A 24973-nucleotide genomic window follows, 5' to 3' on the forward strand; every position below is an offset into this window, starting at 1 on the left:
TATGGGTGGTTTGAGCATACAGTGGACTCTCCAGATACTAATTTAATTTGTTCCAGGGTTCGTGTGCACCCCAAATAATCCATATCGAGAGTTTTTGCACGTATGTGCCACCCCCTAAACATAACCCTTCTGTAAGATGCAATTGTAATTTATACTGCTATTTTTAAAATATACATCAGGAGTTTTACAAAAGTCACACATAAAGCCATACCAAAACCCCCCCAACACATATCAATTTTTGAAATCAGATATCAGGTAACTGTTATGGAACTATTCTGCAGTTTTACACTGGGCCTCATAGAACTAAAAAAGAAGGAAGGTTTGCATGCAGTGTAGATTATTTCTAAACTCATTCCTTGACTGTGTGTGTTCAAATCTTTATTCAGTTTCAATTGATGCCAAAGATGGACAAACATGAGGGAAGTGAGAAACAAGAGTTGACAGTTGCATCCGAAAACACCACGCTGCAGGAGAAAAATGCTTAACAGACTCCAAAATTGCATTTTCTGGGCCAGATGCTTGAACTAGTTTCATATTCTGCAGTTTTCGGAAGGATTTGAGGAGAAAAATGTGCCGGGGGAAAATAAAAATAAACACACTGCCCTATTGGAAGGAGAAGAGAGGAAGAAAGGAATATCAAGTTCACAAATAATTCCTTGCAAGCAGAGGCATCTGGTCCGAGAAGCATACATTTTTAGCGCCTGCAGAGGCAAGAGACTCTGCGTTCCCACTGCTTTTCTGACACTTGGGCAGAGCTTCATGCGAACAATGAGACCACTGACGCACACGAGAGACCCTGAACTGGAGTGATGGTCACTAACACTACCTTGTAAGGATGAAAAAGAGTGCATTTCAACTGCGGGCACTACTGTATTTCACCTACCTATTTTAAGCAAGCTATTATTCATGGTAGGGATGCGGGTGGCGCTGTGGGTTAAACCACAGAGCCTAGGACTTGCCGATCAGAAGGTCGGCGGTTCGAATCCCCGCGACGGGGTGAGGTCCCGTTGCTCGGTCCCTGCTCCTGCCAACCTAGCAGTTCAAAAGCACGTTAAAGTGCAAGTAGATAAATAGGTACCGCTCTGGCGGGAAGGTAAACGGCGTTTGCGTGCACTGCTCTGGTTCGCCAGAAGTGGCTTAGTCATGCTGGCCACATGACCCGGAAGCTGTACGCTGGCTCCCTCGGCCAGTAAAGCGAGATGAGCGCCACAACCCCAGAGTCGTCCGTGGCTGGACCTAATGGTCAGGGGTCCCTTTACCTTTATTATTCATGGTAAATGTTACAGCATGGCATGCTCAAGGCAACCAACCATGCTGTATTCCACACTACGTCATTCCTTTGCCCCCCCATCCTGTATCCAGTCACTGTTTAAGCATTCCACAGCTACCTAACATGCTTAGCCCTCCATATATAGGATTAATAACCTAGTAAAACAGTATCACTACCTGATAAAAGATTGCAGGTTGCCAAGAGCTCTTGCAGATAGGTTTGACCTGCAAATCTTAATAAGTTAATGACTCATTTCAGTGGTGATTAAGGCACAAGGAAGGAGAAAAGGACCTTTTGCCCATTTTTGGTGCACACCGCAGGGTTTGCAGAAGCAGAGAAAAATATTTAAGGGAGTGGGGAGCTCAGAGTGGGAGGGAGCCCCCCAAAAAGTGACCAGTAAGGACTCAGCATGCTGGACAGCTACAGAAAGCTGATTGGCAGGTTGTGGCAAAGAAAAAGAGATAGGAAATGGTAGAGGAGGAAAGGCAAAAGGCCACGAATGGGTGGTATTGTGAACAGAAGCACTTTCACGGGGTAGCATATGCTTACATTGAGACTGCCAAGCCTTCAGGGCCTCAGCCAGACCTTTCTGCTGCAATCCCTGTGACCAGAGATCCCTCTACAAAATAAAAGAAAAAAGGTAAAGGTACCCCTGACCATTAGGTCCAGTTGTGACCGACTCTGGGGTTGCGGCGCTCATCTCACTTTATTGGCCGAGGGAGCCGGCGTACAGCTTCCAGGTCATGTGGCCAGCATGACTAAACCACTTCTGGTGAACCAGAGCAGCGCATGGAAACGCCGTTTACCTTCCCACCGGAGTGGTACCTATTTATCTACTTGCACTTTGACGTGCTTTCATAGAATCATAGAATCATAGAGTTGGAAGAGACCACAAGGGCCATCGAGTCCAACCCCCTGCCAAGCAGGAAACACCATCAGAGCACTCCTGACATATGGTTGTCAAGCCTCTGCTAAAAGAGCTCCAAAGAAGGAGACTCCACCACACTCCTAGGCAGCAAATTCCACTGTCGAACAGCTCTTACTGTCAGGAAGTTCTTCCTAATGTTTAGGTGGAATCTTCTTTCTTGTAGTTTGGAGCCATTGCTCCGTGTCCGCTTCTCTGGAGCAGCAGAAAACAACCTTTCTCCCTCCTCTATGTGACCTCCTTTTATATATTTGAACATGGCTATCATATCACCCCTTTCAAACTGCTAGGTTCACAGGAGCAGGGACCGAGCAACGGGAGCTCACCCCATCGCGGGGATTCGAACCACCGACCTTCTGATTGGCAAGTCCTAGGCTTTGTGGTTTAACCCACATCTCACAAAATAAAATACAGATACACAATACCCAGCAAATGTCCTGGAACCCTTTGTAGTGAACCACAGTCAAAAGCTCAGATTCTTACAGTAAAACAAAAACAAAAACACTGGCAGAAGCAACTCCCAAAATGCTTGAGGGCAGAACTTGTCGTTTTGCTACATGTGGTCAACGCCGACTGTGAGCCATCTCCCTTCCAATTAATTTTTATGACAATGCAGATGAATCACTAGGAAACTCCTATTTCATACAGGCCTTTTATTTGCCTAGTTTCCTTCCTTGTCTTAAAAGCACCCAAGCCAGTTTGGGCTTGAATTTTCGCTGTTCCTTTAAGAACGGACTGTTTTCCATTCTGACCCCCACCCCCCTCAGGGACTACTGTTTATTCCATGAACACACAACAAAACAAAAATGCACAGAGGGAGAGAGAGTAGAGAATTTGCAAGCGCTTTTGGAAACTTGGCTTGGGAGCAGAATGATGAATCTGTGTTACTTGTTTGGTCAACTGTGTTCTACCGCACTTCTAAGCAAACGTCTCAATTACAGGGGCGGGCAGCATACAGCCCACAAACCACAGAGTGTCCGTACGGCACTTTCATGTGGTAAGTTTACAGCTTGTTAGAATCAGTAAAAAAACCCAACCCTTCCAACATTGCATGGATTCCAAGGTGCACACATATACAATGGGACTTGCTGCCTAACCTGAAAAATACCTACTGAGGAGCAAGTCTCATTCACTTAAATAGGTCCAAGTGTGCTCAGGGTTGCATACTAAAATTAAACTAAGGACTCCATTTGTACTTATTTCTTTGGGACTTACAGTGGTACCTCGGGTTAAGAACTTAATGAGTTCCGGAGGTCCGTTCTTAACCTGAAACTGTTCTTAACCTGAAGCACCACTTTAGCTAATGGGGCCTCCCGCTGCTGCCGCGCCGCCGGAGCACGGTTTCTGTTCTCATCCTGAAGCAAAGTTCCACATGGAACAGCATGGCAGAAGGCATGGAAATGAGATTTGGCGGCACAGAAACATTGAGACCGGCCACATGGGAGAGAACAAAAAGTTAAGGTGAGGGGAGAGACTCCATCAGGCAAGGCCTCTATCCACCTGTCTTGCTCTACCCTCTGCTTCTCAATGTGTATTGTATTGTTTTATGTACTGTGGCTTGCCGTTGTTTATAGTTTAGATATTATTGTAACTGCTGAGTGGATTTCTGTTTAACTTTTATATGTTGATATTATTATTTTATACTATTCCAATTGATTGTTGAATGTTACTTTTTTGGATGTAGGCTGCCTATTTTAAAGATATGTTTTATCACATTTTTCTATTGACTTAGATTGTGCATTTTTTGTTTCTTCAGCTTGTAAACCGCCTTGAGTATTGTAAGATAGAAAGGCGGTATAAAAATTAAAAATGATGATGATGATGACGATCCCAAGGAATGCAACTCCAGATTCTGGAGATGTCAGGTTCCATCCTGGCACCCAGGCATCTTCACTTGGTCGCAAGTGGTCTAAAGCCAGGTGCAAAATGCTCCTGGCTGATTTCGAACACAGTCAAAGTGGCCTTAAGTTTTGTCTAGGTCATTCAAGCGGGGTCTAAAATCTAGTGCGAAATGATTAGAAGCTAATGTGATGCGGAAAGTGCAGCACACACTCACACACACACACACACCCCCATGCTGCAGCCACACCTACAGAAGACTGTTCACAAAATTCCCATCAGAACATTGTGTGCTTTTTCTGAATGGAGAGAGGCATGGGGATAATTGCGTTTAATAATTTTATTATCTGTACCCTGCGTATCTGACTGGGATGCAGAGACTTTTGGATCTCGTTGTCTGGAGGTTAGGCTGCTGTACAAAGGCACTGAGCAAATGAGCCACAGTTTGCTCCACCTACTTTTGCCCATGGACTGCAAGAAGATCAAACCTCTCCATTCTTAAGGAAGTCAGCCCAGAATGCTCACTGGAAGGACAGATCCTGAAGCTGAGGCTCCAATACTTTGGCCACCTCATGGGAAGAGAAGACTCCCTGGAAAATACCCTGATGTTGGGAAAGATGGAGGGCACAAGGAGAAGGGGACAACAGAAGACAAGATGGTTTAACAGTGTTCTCGAAGTTACCAGCATGAGTTTGACCAAGCCACGGGAAGCAGTGGAAGACAGGAGGGCCTGGCGTGCTCTGATTCCATGGGGTCACGAAGAGTCGGACACAACTAAACAACTTTTGCCCTTAGCTCCACCCACCTATGGTGTGTGCCCCAGCCACCCCCAAAGGTTTATCATAAGGGAATGTGGCCCTTGGGGTGGAAAAGCTTGGCCATCCCTGGTCTAGAGGGAGAAATTTCTCAGATTTGGGGTTTGAGAAATTTCTCCCCCTATACCAGGAAGTGTGCCATTTTGGGGGCCTGAGAGACACATTCAAGTATCAGAGATGCTGCAAGGCTTTTTTTTTTTTTTAAGTGCAAACCAAGAGGAGGGGTGAGTAAAAAAAAACCTTGGCCATCACCTCTAGAACTGACATAAAATAATACCCTGTAATAAATAAATAAATAATAATCTCAGAAATTTCCCATGCTCCCCCGCCCCGCAACTTTTAATGGTGTTTTCATTCCTTTCCCCCGCAACATAATATTTGGCACAGCTTTACTACAAATAGCTGAAGATGGCTTGAAACTGGAGAGATAGATCTCCAGTCCAGTATCTTCCAGATGTTTTAGCTGATCACAGACCATCTTTAGCATAGGAAGAAAGCCAAAAAATTATCACACAAAAAAACAACTTTTTTTAAAACTAACTTTCCTATCCCTTCCACTGTTTGCAACTCCCTTGGTAGCATGAGGGAAGGAAGCATAGCTGTCAACATTTTCCTTTTTTTAAGGGAAATTCCCTTATTCCAAATAGGATTCCTCACAAGAAAAGGGAAAAGTTTACAGATATGGAAGGAAGGATGGGGGGGGGGGGCTTCCTGCATGCATAATAGATCTCCTTGGAAAAGGGTTAGAATTCAGCGGAATTATAGAATGCAACCTTATGTTGCCTCAGAGTTACTATATGCGGTTAAGGAACACATGTTTAAAATTCAGGAGCTCTGCACACAGAAAAAGCCACAGGCAGAAATACATTCTCTGTACATACCATCTTTTATTTTTGGAGAAGTTTATTAGGTTTATTCAAACACTCCTAGGGATGAATTCTATGCTGCGTACAAGATACATTAGGTCTTAAGATAATATTCTTCAATAAAAAGAACATAAACTTCTCTTTACATGGCCCTTCTACAACTCCAGGGAAAGTAGATTTCTCAGCGTAGGCTTTTCGAGTGTTCCAGCAGCCCCACGCGATTCTCATTTCCTTCCCACATTCTGCATCTCATAGCAGAGCTGACTTAAAGCAGGGTGTTTACAATATAAAAATACAAAAATACATAGTAACAAACAAAAACAATAACCTCCACACACTGTTTAAAAGGCCATTATTTCTTCAATGAGCCAAAGTACTGAGAGAAGAGGAACATTTTTGCCTGGCACTTAAAGATTTATAATGAAGGCACCTGGCGAGACTCCCTGGGGAGAGCATTCCACAGACAGGGAGCCACTGCTCTGGAAAAGGCCACCCTCTGGACTCTCGCAGAGGAGGCACATGAAGACGGGCCTCAGATGATGATCGCAGGGGTTCAGCACTTTGAATTGGGTCCAGAAGTTAACTGGTGACTACTGCAGTCGGGCCAGGATACATGCAATATGGTCAAATCATCTGAGCAACCTGGTCGCTGAAGTCTGCGCTAGCTGAAGTTTCCGAACCATCTTCAGAGGCAGCCCCACATATAACACGTGGCAGTAATCAGACCTAGAGGTTATCAGAGCGTGGGCAACAGAAGGCAGGCTGTCCCTGTCCAGATATGGATGCAGTTGGGCTGCCAGCCGAAGCTGAGGGACACCACTCTGTGCCACTGAGGCCCACCTGAGCCTCAAGCAACAACAAAGGATCCAGAAGAAGTACCCCAAGCTACGAACCTGCTCCTTCAGAGGAAGAGCAGGCCACCTTCCAGCTATCCGGTCTAGGAAACCACCCACTAACAAGGCCTCAGTGTTACCTGGATTGAGCTTCAGTTTATTGGCTCTCATCCACTCTGTTACTGAGGCAAGACAACCTGGTAGAACAGGGGTGGGCAACCTAAAGCCCATGGGACAAAAGCGACCCACGGGGATCGTTTAACCGGCCCATAAGCTGCCCCTGAACTGAGCCACCCGCTTGGCGAGTCCCCGCGTGCTGCGCTAAACCAGCACAGCATGGTGCGGGGGCTCACTTTCGTGGCGCCATAAATTGCGTCTGTGCAGACGCAGACACCGGAAATCACAGGCGCACACAATCGCGCGTGTGCACGATCCGTCCCACGGAAGGATCTCCGCTGGAGTGAACCGGCCCAGGCAAGGTGAACCTTGCCAACCTCTGTGGTAGAAGTTATGCATCCATCTGTCACTCACTCGTGTTACACTTTTTGGTGCGTTTCCCTGTCACTTTCCTAACCACAAAACGTCGTTTTCTAAAGTTGGGTTTGTTGCAAGAGAGTGCTTTAGTCCACTTCAGTGCATAAACCTAAACTCCCCCTGCCGAAACAGTGACAACCTCACACATCCGCTTTTCTTAAATGCCTGAAACAGAGCAAGGACAAAAAAACCACCCAGGGGATTTCTGCTAAGCATTTATTGTACAGGAATGTAGGGATCATAAAGCCCAGAGTCAGATGTGCAAGTTACCCAGCTAACAGCAAACGCCTAGGGAATAACGGAGGACGTGCTCCTGTCCCCTTGTGTGTACGCAACAGACTTATAAGGAAATGCTTCAGTTGTGCAAACACTACAGCTATGCATTCTTTGCTGTACAAGAGTCTCGCTGCGCAGCCCTAAGCCGGCCAAACGTCGTTCTGAGCAGCGATCGGCATTCCATTCCTCTCCGCATGCCTCCTTGCCTTTTCCCTGCCCACTCTGCAATTTTTTACAGCCTTTGGTAAAGACTGTTCTCCAACTGGAGCACTCGCAGGCCAGTGTTTCCAAGTTGTCGGTGTTTATACGACATTTTTTAAGTTTTGCCTTGAGAGAGTCTTTAAACCTCTTTTGTTGACCTCCAGCATTACGCTTTCCATTTTTAAGTTCGGAGTAGAACTCCCCTACACCAGGGTTTCCCAAACGTGGTTCTCCAACTGTTTGGGGACTACAATTCCCATCTTCCCTGGATACTGGTCCTGCTAGCTATGGATGACGGGAGGCAGCTGGAGACCCAAGTTTGGGAAACCCTGCCCTAGACTGTACCCCTCACTGCTGTTGCCTCACTGGTATTTGCCAGGCTGAACTGTGTCCCTTATGTGTTTGGACAGAGGATGAAGAAGAAGAGGAGTTTGGATTTGATATCCTGTTTTATCACTACCTGAAGGAGTCTCAAAGCGGCTAACATTCTCCTTTCCCTTCCTCCCCCACAACAAACAGGCTGAGTGAGGATGAGAGACTTCAGAGAAGTGTGACTAGCCCAAGGTCACCCAGCAGCTGCATGTGGAGGAGCGGGGAAGCGAACCTGGTTCACCAGATTACGAGTCTCCCGCTCTTAACCACTACACCACACTGGCAGAGGGTGTGCAGAAACTAACCTACTGTACAAAGTTAACACCTGCATCCATGGCTCCGCCTGTTTTGTGCTTCTGGTTCCACCCAGCCTGGAATGTGGCCCTCAGAATGTTGTCCAGAACGGAATGCAAATGGTCCGTAACCGCAGCGTATGGCTTGTCTGGTCTATCAAATCTTATTGATGCTTTCAGATCACCGCCCCCGTGTCAATTGTGATCTCACTGGTCATTGGCTACTTCCCTGCCAAGCAAAGTGATCAATTCCAGAGGGGGCAACCTCAGAGTCACGATACCCTTGTTTCTGCTGCAAAGCTGGCCAGCAACCTTATTCTGGTATACTCTTTCATGAGCAGAGAAGGAGTGGAAAAACCTGCAGCCATCCCTGTGTTACTAAACTACAATTCCCAACATACCTGACTCCTGGCTGTTTTGAATGTAAGTCTTGTAGCTCGCCAATACCTGGAGGGCCAGAAGTTCCCAGCCAGTGAGATCGAGCCTTTGTTTGACAAACAGGGATCTCTTCTAGATCGCATAAAATACTGCCGCAATATGATTTATAATGAGGTGAAAAAGATGTTGAAATATACATTTATTAAGAAACCTGAAGCATTTCTACTTGGCATTGTAGGAGATGATATTAATAGACAGGATTGTAAGTTGTTTTTATATGCAAATACAGCAGCAAGACTATTACTGGCACAAAAATGGAAGCAAAAAGAATTACCGATGAAAGAAGAATGGAGGATGAAGTTGATGGACTATGCAGAATTAGATAAATTAACAGGAAGGATTTGAAACCTGCAGGATCAGAGATTCTTAGAAGACTGGAGTAAATCTATGAACTATTTGAAAAGTAATTGTGATGAACAGATTACGCTAGTAGGACTGCAAGAGGTTTTATAAGGTGGATTATTTGAAATACTGCAAAAAAGACTATGAAGAGAATTATTAGCTAAGGACAATTAAATGTAATATAGGAATTAAGAAATGCAGAATAAGTGATAAAGAACGGAAAATCATCAGAGGTGTTGGCAGAAGTCTAAAAATAATGTATAAGATGAGAAGATATGTTGTTTGACTGTTGGAACTGATATGTTAAAAATCATTTTTTTAAAAAAAAATACTGCCGCAATAAACATGTTGGGGTTGAACTAGATGACACTCAGGGTCCCTTCCAAACTCTTCAATTCTCTAATTCTGTGTTAGTCTTTAAGGCTCCAGCAAACACTCAGTTGCTTTTACGGCACAACGCTTGAAGGTTTCCCAACTTGCACTCTCTGGAGATTGACAGGCTATTGTGACAACTTTGCAGGGAGACCAGGTGTTAAAAGAGCACCTTGCACCAGCTCTTGTAGCCTTTCACCATAACAGTGCAAGGAAACAAGCAATACCTTTGGCACAGCAGTTGGCAACATCCCTTTGTCCTGCCAATTTTCTTCTTCTTAATCAAGGACGACTTTCTGGAGGTTTGACTTCTGTCCATACCCATGTACGTGTTTCCTACCATGCTGAGTGTTTTTAATATGCATTCACCCCCCACTAGGAGGCCACTTTTAGGGAGAAAGGAAGATAAAGGACACAGGCTGCAAATTGCCATCTACTGAAATGGGAGCTAGATGGTTCTCAGTGTGAGGTCTGAGCCATCTCCCTCTCTTTGCCCAAGCTTTTAGTGGTGGGGAAACCAGTGGATGCAATTTCTGATTGCAGTTACGAAAGAAGGTTTCCAAACAGCCCCAGCAAAAAAAGATTGCTCGGTGCAGGGGAAGCCAGATCTCATCAAAATTGCTTCGAAGGAACTTCCTAATTTGCACAATACTTTTTTGCAGAGGACAACACACAAACATCCAACACACACTTCCCTCTCAAGCCTTGTAGCCTGCAAAAGCTGTGTCATGGTGCCTGGAGGGTACACAGCACTTGTGGCAGGAGAAGCTGAAAGGTAAAGGTAAAGGGACCCCTGACCATTAGGTCCAGTCGTGGCTGACTCTGGGGTTGCGGTGCTCATCTCGCTTTATTGACCAAGAGAGCAGGCGTACAGCTTCCGGGTCATGTGGCCAGCATGACTAAGCCGCTTCTGGCGAACCAGAGCAACGGACAGAAACACCGTTTACCTTCCCGCCGGAGCGGTACCTATTTATCTACTTGCACTTTGACGTGCTTTCGAACTGCTAGGTTGGCAGGAGCAGGGACCAAACAATGGGAGCTCACCCCGTTGCAGGGATTCGAACCGCCAACCTTCTGATCGGCAAGTCCTAGGCTCTGTGGTTTAACCCACAGTGTAGTCAGAAATCAATGCAGAATTCAGGGAAGGGCTGTGGCTCAGTAGCAGAGGATCAGCTTGACATTAGAGTTAGAAACTCAGATATATAAGTTAATCACCAAATGGCACCTTAAACCCGAGCTGCAGTCGCCACATTGGAATGTCTAGGTACTTTACTTCTTCTTCTTGCAATGGCACTTACTATTATTATTATTAATTTCATTAGTATACCTCTTCATATTTTAAAGAAAAAAATCTCAAAGCTGTTTATAACACATTAAAGCATCAAATAAAACAACCCAGAACAAAACAAATTCAAGCTTCAAGGAAAATATTTCAGATCCTTCTCTGACATTTTGATTTTCTGATATTTATTTACCTACTTAATTCGTACAGATGCCTCATAGCAGAAGTACTCTAGGAAGCCAGTGTGGTGTAGTGGTTAGCGCATTGGGTAGGCAAACTAAGGCCTGGGGGCTGGATCCGGCCCAATCGCCTTCTAAATCCGGCCTGCGGACAGTCCGGGAATCAGCGTGTTTTTACACAAGTAGAATGTGTCCTTTTATTTAAAATGCATCTCTGGGTTATTTGTGGGGGCATAGGAATTCGTTGTTCTTCTTTTCAAAATATAGTCCGGCCCCCCACAAGTGGACTGGCCCCCTGCTAAAAAAGTCTGCTCACCCTGGGTTAGAGTGTCAGACTAGGACCTGGGAGATCAGGGTTCAAATCCCCACTTGTTCATGAAGCTCACTGGGTGACCCCTGGAGTCAGTCACAGCCTCTTAACCTACCTCACAGGGTCGTTGTAGGGATTAACTGAGGAGGCGGTGAACCATGTACTGCTTGGAGAAAAAGGTGGGATATAAATGCAGTAATATGCCCTTCTGCTTAAGACAGCTGGAGGAGCCAGCCAGATGGAGATGTCAGCCGCCAACCTGGCATCCATGTGGTCACAACTGGACCAGCATCAGCAGCAAAACGCGCCTGGCGGCACCTGGCTAATTTCTAACACTGCTTGGCGTGCAGCAGGTCCTATGTTCAATCCCTAGTATCTCCTGCAAGGACTGGAAGAGACTCCCTGCCGGAAATCATGGAGAGGCGCTGCCAGTCAGTGTAGACAATACTGAGATGCATAGTCCAATGTTCTTCCTGCCAGAACCTGAATGCAGGCAGGTGAATAGAATTCTATAAGTGCATTAAATTATTTAGGTGTGGTACCCTCCACAGTGGGACATGGGTAGCGCTGTGGCTTAAACCACAGAGCCTAGGGCCTGCCAATCAGAAGGTCGGAGGTTTGAATCCCCGCGACGGGGTGAGCTCCCATTGCTCGGTCCCTGCTCCTGCCAACCTAGCAGTCTGAAAGCACGTTAAAGTGCAAGTAGATAAATAGGTACCGCTCCGGCGGGAAGGTAAACGGTGTTTCTGTGCGTTGCTCTGGTTCGCCAAAAGCGGCTTAGTCATGCTGGCCACATGACCCGGAAGCTGTACGCTGGCTCCCTCAGCTACCTCAGCTAATAAAGCAAGATGAGCGCTGCAACCCCAGAGTTGGCCATGACTGGTCCTAAGGGTCAGGGGTCCCTTTACCTTTACCCTCCACAACATCTGTACTACAACTTCCATGTTGACTGGGGCTGGGGAGAGATAAGGAGAAGCAAGATATCTTGCCTAGAGCTTCTCAGTTATTCTGGAGTCATGCAGAAGGCTAAAAGGGAGGAGCCGGACTTCGCCTTAATGAGATACTGGGAAGAATACTGCCTGCCTGCTTTCTCCCAAGTAAAAAGGAACAGAGACTTGCTTGCTTGTTTTTAAATGAAAGCTAAACTTTCAGGGAAGCTTTTCTTTTCGTTTCCTGGGGACACAATACGCAGCCAATTTTCAAAAACACACTGAAATTCCTGCCCTACTTCTGCAGGCACTGGAATAGTTTAGGCTTGTAAATCTCACGGCAAGCAAAGGAAACGTTTATGAAATTGAAAAAGCAGTCGGTTTTTTCCCCTCAGGTCCTTAGGCCACCCTTCCCAGCCGTTGTCACAAATTTTGTGTGCAGGCTGGTCACTTGCGCAGACTAACTTTGCACTGCTAGGAAAGTTGGTAACAACATCTGGATGGTCCCTGTTCACCTCCCCTCTCAAGAAAGTGTCCTTATTCAGGTTTGACCCGGTTACCTTCTGGGCCCTTACAAGTTTGCTGCACAGCACTAAACTTAGGAGAGAGGGACTCAGCTCTCAAGATACCTTCATATTTTGCTCCTCAAGGAAATATAGCTGCCTCTGAAGTACAGCATGTCCAGGCTGGAGTGTGAGTTGCTGCAGCTGTGGAAAAGTACTTCAGAAAGCAGTGTTTGCTCACATCAATCATCATCTAAACGGCAAAGGCCAAATTCTCTCCGAAGTTATGCCCGCATACCCATTTATCCCCACGAGGCTGTGGCAGAACATGGTCCCCTTTCTGTGCTCCCTGCCACAGCAGATATTTCCAAGAACTGCCCAGCTCACCAGAAGGGTGGAGGAGGCAGTCAAATGAAGTCAATAATAATAATAATAATAATAATAATAATAATAATAATTTATTTGTACCCCGCCCATCAGGCTGGGTTTCCCCAGCCACTCTGGGCGGCTTCCATAAAAACCAAAAATACACTAAAATTTCACAGATTGAAAACTTCCCTGAACCATAAGGCCAGGACCAAATGGATGAACAAAAAGAGTCAGATGGGCCCATTTCTACAGGATTGCAGGCTAGGGCTCTCGCTTTCCGTTCCCACAACATGCAGAGTTCATCAGCCTCGGTTGCCGAAGTCTCAGCTAAAACGCTCACTCTGCATTTTAAGTATGTCCTGGGGCCGATATGAACTGAAACCAAGAATTCTTCCACACCAAAATACATCGCCAATGCCTTCAGACTGCAATCAGCTGTCTGCGGCAACGGATTTTAATTAATCCTCCGCACCCTCTCTCCTGTGGCAGGCACTCGTACGCAAAAAAAAATCATTAAAAAAAATCATGCATGAATCGATTTGTCAAGATGAGAAAGGGCTAACTAGCCATGTGCATAACGTAAGCAGGGTGGGACAGTTCATCTGGAGAAAGTTAAGTGCCTAAATCTCCAAGACTTTAGTGGAATGTAAGCAAGCACCCTGGGATCGTGCATATAGGAGACACACACATGGCCTTGTATTAAAGGAATGCTGAAGCTCTTAATCTTTTTTAAAAATACAAGGGTTTCAAATGAGACAACACAGTGCCAATTATGTTCTCAGGAGGATCGGGGATCAGGAAGGATTTTTTAAAAAGAGGGAAAAAACCCATAACTACCCTCAAATGTTTGAGGGTTCTCTCTAAGCCATTCTCATGACTTCAGCAAGCTTGATTTGCAATTCTGAACCTCGCCAGTTACAGCAGTACCAGGGCTCTGGGTCATGCCAACCAGATGAGAGGCTAAGCCAAGGCGAAGCAGATGTCGCACGATCTGCAACCTGCCAGGAATTGTTCTCTGAAAATGAAACACCGCACAGCGCAATGCAAACCTCGCTTTAACCACCTGGGCATCTGTTTAGCAAACGTGTCCATTGCCAGACATCCAAGTAGGAATCAGCAGCCCAGGGCCAGATCCAGACCCCTGCAAGTTTCTAGTTTGCGAAGGAAGCAGAGAGCGGCAACAACGGGAAAGCAAGGTGGGTGGTGAATAATAATAATAATAATAATAATAATAATAATAATAATAATAATAATTTATTATATATACCCCACCCATCTGGCTGAGTTTCCCCAGCCACTCTGGGCGGCTCCCAATCAAGTGTTAAAAACAATACAGCGTTAAATATTAAAAACTTCCCTGAACAGGGTCGTCTTCAGATGTCTTTTAAAGATAGGATAGCTGCTTATTTCCTTCACATCTGATGGGAGGGCGTTCCACAGGATGGGTGCCACTACCGAGAAGGCCCTCTGCCTGGTTCCCTGTAACCTCACTTCTCGCAATGAGGGAACCGCCAGAAGGCCCTCGGTGCTGGATCTCAGTGTCCGGGCTGAATGATGGGGGTGGAGACAGGTATACTGGACCAAGGCCGTTTAGGGCTTTAAAGGTCAGCACCATCACTTTTAATTGTGCTCGGAAACGTACTGGGAGTGCATGCGAAACATGCATGCGAAACAAACTTCTACAACTTTCCTTGAAGAGGCCCCCTCATGGCACAAGCTCCTGAATAGACTTTAAACACCATCTCTAAACTGAAATCCCATTAATTACCTAATGGCTCTGACAGTTGAGGCAGAACATAGCCATTGATAACCTTTCAGATGATTCATTGCAAATCAGCTCAACGATGGCCCATATCCAGAGTAAGCTGCATTCCAATTCTAGACATGCTTACTCAGAAATAAGTCCCACTGAGTTCAGTTGGGCTTACTGGAAAAACAAACAAACCACGGATGGTATTTTAGCCTCCTGGTGCCATCCTAAACACACCTGCTAGAGAGCATGTCCCATTAAACTCTTTGGGGCTTATTTGCAAGTAAACAAACATAGGATTGCAGTATGTTCCACAGTTCCCACAGTACAGTACGGTGAAGAAAGCAAACACAGTTCAGTTCCTGATCAGCCTCAAAACTCATTCTGTCATGTTGGGCCATTCACTAATACTTGGCCAAGTCTACCTTACAGGGTTTTTGTGAAGGAAAAATGTGGGATGAACAATACAGTAGTACCTTGGTTTTCGAGGTACTACTGGGAGTCCGTTCAACCCCCGGAACCGTTTGAAAACCAAAGTGTGGTTTCCAATTGGCTGTAGGAGTGTCCTGCAGCCAATCAGAAGAAGTGCCGGATGTACAGCTTCCAAAAATTCCGAAGCTCCTGCAACCAATGGGAGGCCCCGTCAGACGTTCGGGTTCCAAAGAATGTTCTTAAATCGGAACACTCACTTCCGTGTTTGTGGCGTTCAGGAGCCAAAACATTTGAGTACTAAGGTGTTTGGGATCCAAGGTATGACTGTATATGCAAATCATGTTGACTGTGTTGTGAAGGACATATTGAAGCTACCTACAACTCTCCAACTTCCAAAGTTTTCATTAAAGCCACTTGTCACTGAACACATGAATTCACAGTTTTTCTTCCTCCTTATTAACAATACCAGTAACTATGGTTCACCTGGTCAGCTAGTTAGGTTCTATTGGGGTGGTCAACTTTTTACAGCTTCCTGCTCCTATGCATTTCACATCAGCTGGATCTGCTGACACTCGTAGATGATCGTGAATGATGAATAACGCTTCATGTGCTTCCTTCTGCATACCAAGCTTCTGTTTAATGCAACAGGTGTGTGTTGATTTTGTTCTGGCCCACCTGGCTTTCATAGCATCACTAAAGTTTCAACTGAGGATTAAATCTCTAGGCGGGAAGGGGGAGGGTGCAGATGCCTGTGTAGTCTCTTAGGACATAGGACTCTGCCTCATGAGGAGTTCTATGAAACACAAAAGCTTGCAAACTCCAACCCTGTGCTCAGCTGATCCAACTACAGAGAAATTTTTATGAGCTTTACAACTTCCTGAAGCACTGTTACTCCATCATTCTGTTCCAATCATTTTTCAAGGCTTCAAGTGCTGCCATATATTTGAGCAAACATTTTTCAAAAGAAGACAGGAGATTTTAAGCGGCGTTTTGCCTGTCAACCTTCTCCACAAATGCCAACGAACTGGAGGTCGGGAATCTCTAGGACAATGAACTTGTGTGTGCAAGCAAGTTATCACCAAGGGCATTTTCTCTTTCCAAAAAAACACAAAATGGATGTTTTGTTCCTGTAACTTTTTGCTGTTTGGCTCCTGGGGGTCTGCCCTCGCAGGTTACTTTTGACAAACACCGAGAGGAGAGCAGCAACAACTTTTAGGTGTAACACTTCTTCCAAAGCCCCATTTCGGAAACCTTTTAAAAATGTGGTCCATAGTTTTCAAAGTTAGGGAAGGAGGGGCAATGAAGACAAAGATTCCCATAATCTCTCTTGAGAGCTGACAATTATCATCTCTGTTCTCTTACCCCCAGTCTTCTCTAACATGGTGGCGTCCATATTGTGTTGGACTACAGCACCCACTAGGGACACGGGTGGCACTGTGGGTTAAACCACAGAGCCTAGGACTTGACGATCAGAAGGTCGGTGGTTTGAATCCCTGTGACGGGGTGAGCTCCTGTTGCTCGGTCCCTGCTCCTGCCAACCTAGCAGTTCAAAAGCACGTCAAAGTGCAAGTAGATAAATAGGTACTGCTCTGGCAGGAAGGTAAACGGCGTTTCTGTGCGCTGCTCTGGTTCGCCAGAAGCGGCTTAGTTGTGCTGGCCACATGACCTGGAAGCTGTATGCCGGCTCCCTTGGCCAATAAAGCGAGATGAGCGCCACAACCCCAGAGTCGGTCACGACTGGACCTAATGGTCAGGGGTCCCTTTACCTTTGCCTTTTACAGCACCCACCATCCATGAATCAGCCACATTTGCTAAGCCCGATGCAAGTTCTAGCCCAAAACAGCTGGAGGGTACTAAGCAGAGGTTTTGCACACCCAAAGTTGTGATTTCCTCAACTTTGGTCCACAGGGCAGTGCCCTTGCAGGAGAACACTGTTAACCTTTGCTTATCACACAGACTGCTCCTGCTCAAACAGAGCACACAGGACAACCTTGTCACTCATCTCTGATCAAGCTTTGAATCTAGAGTTGCACAACCCTTAATCTCTGTGAGTCTGGAGAGGGATGGGTGCTCACGTTTGTGACCTGAACGACTTCTCACAAGCGTCACTAAATCTTGCATGCTCTTATTTGGAAGGAAGCCTCACCTCGCGATTAAATATCACTGGGCCATAAGACGGCCTTTTTTAAAATGTAGGAGGCCTGGAGGGTTTGTTGACAGCAGGGTAAAAAAGCAAACCATTTTGCATGCAGCATATAGCACCTTCTTAGCCAATGCAGTTCCGACATCTGCATTCACATTTTCAGTTGTGGGGGTGGACAGACAGACACTTGCAAAAAGAGCTGAACTTTAGAGTAGTTTAAACGAACAGTGCTCCTCAGATATGAGGAAACAAAAAGTATCCAGCCAAGCTTGCTTTATCTACTACACACCTTGCCAGAAAGACCTGATCTGACCCACTGTTCTCTGTTTCAACAGAGAAGATGGCAAAGTTCTAGAAGTTAACCCCTTATTAACTTACAAGGTGTCACACAGGGTTGGGGGGGGATGGCAGAGGGATCTTCCGAAAGCATCTCCCAATTGTCATCCTTTTTCTTTTTAAGTAAATAAATAAACAAACAAACCCATCTCTCTTTACCTTTGCTGAAGCCCCTAATCCTGTTTTTCTAGATGTGCTTGCAAATGGCTGTGAGAGGTTGTCACACTTAACACTGAAGGTATCTTTGCTCAGCTGTTGCCCCCTATTCAGATGAAACAAATCCTCATGCTTTTTACACACACTGAGTCGTTTCAATATTCACATACAAAGCCTTGAAAATTCCTGTCTACCCTTGACTTTTGTCCTGGCATATTCTACCTCTAGACCAGGCATCCCCAACCTTCAGCCCTCCAGATATTTTGGACTACAATTCCCATCATCCCTGACCACTGGTCCTGTTAGCTAGGGATCATGGGAGTTGTAGGCCAAAACATCTGGAGGGCCGCAGGTTGGGGATGCCTGCTCTAGACTGTCTCTCATTTCATTTTTTTAAAATTTTATCTACTGATTATTTTGATATCCCTCCGAGGAGATAAAGACACAGTTGTCTTCCCTCCTCAACTATATCGTCACACAACAATCCTGTTAGGTAGGCTGAGCTGAGAGAAGGTTATTTGGCCCAAGGTCGCAAAGCGAGCTTCATGGCTGAGGGTGGGGATTTGAAACCTGTCCTAGTCCAGCAATCTAACCACCATACTATGCAAGGTGCACATACAAACAGGCAGCTTTCCCCTAATTTTCCTCTCTCTCTCCTTTCTACAATCCAAAGCCAGAATCTGGAGTGAGCAATTGGGAGCAGAGGTTGCGGGGGGGGGGGGGGTTGCAGAGAGGACAACACTGGGGGGGACGGCACTTAACACTTTCTCTGCTGCCTGTTCTTTCTGCTCCAAAGAAGGCTCCACACATGCACAAACCAGGAACGGTTTCTCCAAGAGAAACAGAGAGGTCCTTTCCAATCTCAGTTTGTAGCACAATCCTATGTGTGTTTACTTGGTAGTAAATCTCATCCTGTTCTGCTGGGTTCATTTCTCCCAGGTAAGTGTGTGCTTAGGACTGCAGGCTCCAATTAGGGGATTAGCCCCCAATTGTGTATTTTGCTTCAAGCCCAAACACCTTAATACAGCCAGGCAAAGACCACATGGCTCTCCTCACCTGCACAGTAATAACAAAGCATATCCTAGGAACTTTACACCATAATGCGTTTTCAAGGCGGAGGCTCAATACCAGCAAGAGAATGATAAGAGATGCTCAACCAGCTCTGGTTAAGAAGTGCTAGTCCTGCAGCAGTAGCTTCAAAACCCACCTTGCCAGTTCCCAAAGGGCTTTGAGCACAGCAAAATCCAACACCTTTCGTTTTTCTCATTTATTTTTATTATTGCTATGTATCTTTGAAAGATAAACATTCAGGGTAACAAAGAACTTAAACCGGAAGCCTTTCTTTAGCACACATGCCCTTAAGGGGATGATCCACCACACATTTACTCGTGAGCAAGCCCCGCCAAACTTGTCGACGTGACAGGCAACAGGCTGCACCAGGGGGGTGAGTATAGCAACGTTGGCCAAAGTGGGGCCCCCGCCAGATGTTGCTGGACTACAACTCCCATCATCCCTGGCCACGGCAAGTTGCGAGTGCAGCTGTATGTGGAAGGCACCCCCCCCCCCCCGCTACCGCCAAACACCACAAGCAAACACTATACTGTGGGTGTTTCTGCAAGCAAGTGCAGCCAACTAGGTTCCAGTGCCCTTTCGGATGCCAACGGGCGAAATGCTTTGCAAAGTCAGAGCGGCGTCAGCGCGCGCGCACATTCCCACGCACCCCCAGCAGGTGGACCCGACGTTGCCCCCCCAGTCCGTCCCGGGTGCCTTTCACTCAAAGCTATTAAAAGCGCAAGAGCGCCTCTCGGCATGCGAAGAGCGCCTCTGGCGCACAATCCAGATTTCAACCAAAAACAAGTCTTTCTCTTCATACACAGAACACACGCGCGAAGCGTTTTACGATTTTGGGGGCCAGGGCTGTGCGCTCCACCAGCTCACTATTCCTCTCTCCCCCCCCCCCGCCCCGTCTCTTTCTTAGGAAACTTTGCAGGACTTGGCCCTGTTAACCCCTTACCTTCCAGCGCCACCTCCTTGCCCGCCCTCTTGAGCGCTTGCACCGCTTCGTCGTGGGTGGCGTCGCGCAGGTCCGTGCCGTTGACGGCCAGGATGGCATCCCCGACGTAGAGCGCCTGGGTCTGGTCGGCGGCCAGCCCTTTGAAGATCTTGCTGATCAGGATGGGCATCTTGTTCTCCTTGCCCCCCTTGATGCTGATGCCCAGCCCGCCCATCTCCTGCTTCAGCACCTTGACGCACCGCTTCTTGTTGGAGATAGCTTCGGGGACTTGCTCGGGCAGGTCGGTGAAAGCCGTGCGCACCCCGCTCATCAAACCCGATTTAGGGCTCATGCCGCCGCCGCCGCCGCTGCCCCCCGAGGGCGACTCCGGAGAACCCCCGCTGGAAAGGCTGCAGGCGGCCGAGGCGCCCCCCGACGCCGGACCCAGCGCTGCCCCGCTGCAGAAAGTCCCATTGCCGTTGCTGCCCGACGCCCCGATGCCGTTGTACGCGGCGGCAGCGCCACCGTCGTCGGCGCTCAGCACCAGCGCCTCGTCGCTCAGGCTCACCAGCACCCGGTGCCACCGGTCGCGCACCAAAACTTCCAGCGCGCCACTGCGCTGCACCCGGCCGACGCCGCCTCCCCCTCCGGCCGCCGCTACCGCCATCTTTGGAGCATTTCTCGAAGCACCATGTGATCGAGGGCGCGCACAGACAGGCGGACGGGCAAGGGAAGCGAAAGAGGGCGCGCGGAGGAGCGCGCAAGACTTCTCCTCGGCGCCCGAGCGAGAGAGAGAGAGAGAGAGAGAGAGAGAGAGAGAGAGAGAGAGAGAGAGAGAGGCGTCGAGGACGAGGGAGGAGGAGGAGGAGAGGGAGGGACCAGGGAGAGCCCCCGAGCGCTGCCAGCCTTGCAGCGTGGCGAGCCGAGGGGAGGAGCAGTGGGGAGAACCGGGCGGGGTGGGGGGTGGGGGAGAAAGGACGGACGGGGCGGGCGGAAGGAGGAAACTCCGGCGCAAGGGCGCAGGAGGCAGCCCGAGTTTGGAGACGGGCGCGCAGCTCGAGACTTCGGAGTTGGGTAAAGCAGAAGGGCTCCCGCGCCGCCGGCCCGGAGAGATCAAGCATTTCCTGGAAGGGCAAAGCTTGTTTTTGTTTCGAGATTCTTGAGGTTTTCAGTTTTGCGTATTTTAGTGTGGATGAGCCGCTTTGAGACCTAGGCGGTGGGAGGGAGGGAGTGTGTGTGTGTGTGTGTGTGTGTGTGTTTAACAGAACAAACAATAAACCCATAGGCAATGTGGGGCTGCTTAAAAAAAACAGGTTTTATTATTATTAGACGGAGCTGCGTGCAGCTCGAATGGAAGGCAGAAGAACCTTGCGTGACCTTGGCGTTGTTAATCGTGCCTCGGTTTAAGGGCTCTCCTGGTCGTGGCTGCTCAGAAGTAAATGCTATTTAGTTTGACGGGGCTTACTCCCAGGTACGTGGGGATAGGATCGAGGACTCTGCTCGCTTCACACTTCCTGAGGTTGTGTGGTAACAGACTCTGCCTTTCTCTTTCTCTTTTACACATAAAGTACACACTGTTCTGAGCTCCTTGAAGACAGTCGGATGTCACCCCGTTAATGTTCTTATATAGGCGAATTCACGGAGGATCAAACTATCAGTTCATAGAAAATCATAGAATCATAGAGTTGGAAGAGACCACAAGGGCCATCGAGTCCAACCCCCTGCCAAGCAGGAAACACCATCAGAGCACTCCTGACATATGGTTGTCAAGCCTCTGCTTAAAGACCTCCAAAGAAGGAGACTCCACCACACTCCTTGGCAGCAAATTCCACTGTCAAACAGCTCTTACTGTCAGGAAGTTCTTCCTAATGTTTAGGTGGAATCTTTTTTCTTGTAGTTTGGAACCTGACATATGGTTGTCAAGCCTCTGCTTAAAGAACTCCAAAGAAGGAGACTCCACCACAAGCGATTGTTGTGTCTGTGTTCTGTCTCCATGACCAAGACAGCATAGTCCCGAATTCCAGTTCCTGGGAATTGCAAGTGGGGAGAAGGTTGTTGCACTCGGGTTCAGCTTCCCATAGAAGAAGAGGAGGAGTTTGGATTTGATATCCTGCTTTATCACTACCCGAAGGAGTCTCAAAGCGGCTAACATTCTCCTTTCCCTTCCTCCCCCACAACAAACACTCTGTGAGGTGAGTGGGGCTGAGAGACTTCAGAGAAGTGTGACTAGCCCAAGGTCACCCAGCAGCTGCATGTGGAGGAGCAGGGAAGCGAACCTGGTTCACCAGATTACGAGTCCACAGCTCTTAACCACTACACCACACTGGCTCTGTAGTTGGCTTCTCGAACAACAGGGTGCTGGACTAGATGGTCCTTTGGCCCAAAGACGTACCTAGGCTCCCTTGTGCCCTTGGCAAAGAGTCTTATCAGCACCGAGAGAGACCATGGACAAGAAATTTCCCTCACCTGGCCTCCCAGAGCAGTGGAGGAGCAGACAGGTGGGCAGGCTCATAGCCACTCCGAGACAGAGTGGAGAGGTGTGATTTGTGCGACCCCCCCTGCCGTCGGGCCTGCACCCTTGACTGGGGCCAACCTGACCAACCCCTAGGTTAGGGTTTCCCAAACCTGGGTCTCCAGCTTTTTGGGACTACAACTCCTATCATCCCTGACCAATGGGGTCTTACTAGCTAGAGATGATGGGAGTTGTAGTCCAAAACAGCTGGAGACCCAAGTTTGGGAAACCCTGCCCTAGGTACACTCCTGCCTTGGCTTGATCCAGCAAAGCTCTTCTCATGTTTTAAATAACAATAATAATATAGTTCCAGGGAACAACAGTTTGCACATTATTGTTTTTGTTGGCCTCAACTAATGCAATAATTAGTACCTACCCAACTGTTACTTCTGGTTTCTTTTTCCCACCATTGTCATTATTCTTAACTGCCTCAGGTGTCTGGCACTGGCTCCCGAAAACCCAGTAAACTTCAGAGTTTGCCAGGCTCCACCCACAGCTTAGCAGATTCCACTGTCTCACAGTAGAAGCGTTCAAGCAAATACCCTTATCCTCACACACTGAGTGCTGTCTGAAAATTGGCTACTGGCTGGCAGAGGGCTGGTGCTTCTAGATCAGCAAACTTTTTCAGCAGGGGGCTGGTTCACTGTCCCTCAGACCTTGGGGGGGGGGACTATATTTTGAAGGGGGGATGAGAACGAATTCCTACGCCCCACAAATAACCCAGAGATGCATTTTAAATAAAAGGACACATTCTACTCATGTAAAAACATGCTGATTCCTGGACCGTCCGTGGGCCAGATTTAGTAGGCGATTGGGCCAGATCCGGCCCCTGGGCCTTAGTTTGCCTACCCATGGTGCGCTCTTCTTGCAGGTAGTCACATGCTTGGCCGTCAGAGCCCCGAGTTTTCCCCTTTCTTTTCCCCTAAGGTAGATCTTGTGTTTTGGGGTGTCCAGAAGCAGTCTGAGCCAACCTTAGCACCTGGGCAGCTGTTGCAGCCCCAGAACCCAGCTCTAGAACACTCTTTGAAAGAATAAAGAATCCGTCTCGATGCTTCGAGCGGCGCAAGCTGCCAGTTTAATTTTCCACAGCAGTTTTGCTTCAGGGAATTGCAAGGAATTAATGCAGCAGCCTCCGTCCAAATGGCACTACTGCTTGCTAGTGTGCACCGTTGCTACTAGGCAAGTCCACCAGGGCCCAAAAGCAGAGGAAGGGCTCATCAGAGGGCATGTTGCCTAGCCTCCTCAAATGGGGAGCCTGCCCCACAGGGCTGTTTGCATGTGTGAGTGTGTGCATAAGCAGAACTTGTACTGTTAGAAAATTGAGGCTGGGCTATTATTAATATCCATAATTATAATTATTACCACTACTGTTATATTTATATGTCGCCCATTCGACTGGGTTGCCTCATCCAGTCTGGGGGGCTTCCAGCAAAATATGAAAACACGATAAAAACATCAAATATTAAAAACTTCCCTATAGAGGGCTGCCTTCAGGTGTCTTCTAAAAGTCATATAGTTCTTTATCTCCTTGACATCTGGTGGGGTGGGGGCCGCCACTACCAAGAAGGCCCTCTGTCTCGTTCCCTGTAACTTCATGTCTTGCAATGAGGGAACTGCCAGAAGGTCCTTGGAACTGGACCTCAGTGTCCGAGCTGAAAAATGGGGGTGGAGATGCTCCTTCAGGTATGCAGGACCGAAGAGGTTTGAGGCTTTAAAGGTCAGTACCAACACTTTGAATTGTGCTCAGATATGTACCGGGAGCCAATGTTATATGGTCCCAGTTTAGGACCAGTGTTATATGGTCCCAGCGTCTGCTCCCAGTCACCAATCTAGCTGCCGCGTTCTGGATTTGTTGTAGTTTCCCAGTCACCTTCAAAGGAAGCCCCACGTAGAGCGCATTGCAGTAGTCAAGGTGACCAGAGCATGTGCCACTCTGGAAAGACAGTCTGTGGGCAGGTAGGGTCTCAGCCGGTGTACCAGGTGGAGCTGGTAAGACAGCTGCCTTCGATTCTAGTTCAGCTGCCATGAAGAGGTAAAGCAAAGGCTATTCCTACAGTTTTGGTGAGAGTTAAGATCCATCCCAAAGTATTGTAACATAAACTTCAGCTTTCAGTGAATTTTGTTGTTGAAAGCCAAACAAGCAATCCTAAAAATAAATGGTTATAACTGAAGTGTTGACATATCCTTAGTTACAGTGACATTCCATCCCTTCCCCTCCAGCCTGATTTGCTCTGCAAGTCTCTTTCAAGCGTTGATTGCTTCCCAAGGCACCAAGCGATTTGTTTCCAGGAGGGGCTTTGGTTTGTTGCATTTTTATATATTTAATCAGCTGCATCTGCTGCTGCATTAAGAGCCACATTGCTTTAAATGACCAGATCAAAGGTTGGGTGGTGGTTGTGACAGCAGCTGTTGAGCAAATTGGAATTCTTAGCATAGTAAGAGAGAGGACGAGAAACAATTCCACATGTCACCGCTTCCTTTGTCCGCCTGTCAAAGGGAAGGCTTGTCCAGAAAAAAATGTACCGCTTACTCTGAGCTTGCCTGCTTCACTTTGCAAGAGCAGAAGAGCGAGCCTGAACTTCACCTAGAAGGAAACTCTCAACAAATTCTAGAGGCCCTTGGTTGACCAAATCATCCAAGGAAGGTTGAGGGACACAGAACCAGAATTTAATTGAGAGTTCCTTTTTTTTTTAAATAAGATAT

At 47.4% G+C, this 24973-nt stretch overlaps 1 protein-coding gene across 1 annotated transcript in view; it reads right to left on the reverse strand.

The window, feature by feature from the left end:
• SNTB1 (syntrophin beta 1) overlaps nucleotides 1-20565 on the reverse strand; it is a 110544-nt gene extending 89979 nt beyond the window's left edge. The window contains exon 1 of the mRNA XM_079984353.1: nucleotides 19780-20565. Coding sequence (XP_079840479.1) covers nucleotides 19780-20425 — 646 coding nt within the window. The 5' untranslated portion in view covers nucleotides 20426-20565. The remainder of the gene's footprint in view (nucleotides 1-19779) is intronic.
• Nucleotides 20566-24973: the final 4408 nt, after the last annotated feature.

This window comes from Podarcis cretensis, assembly GCF_951804945.1.
Source record: "Podarcis cretensis genome assembly, chromosome: 7".
NCBI lineage: Eukaryota > Metazoa > Chordata > Lepidosauria > Squamata > Lacertidae > Podarcis > Podarcis cretensis.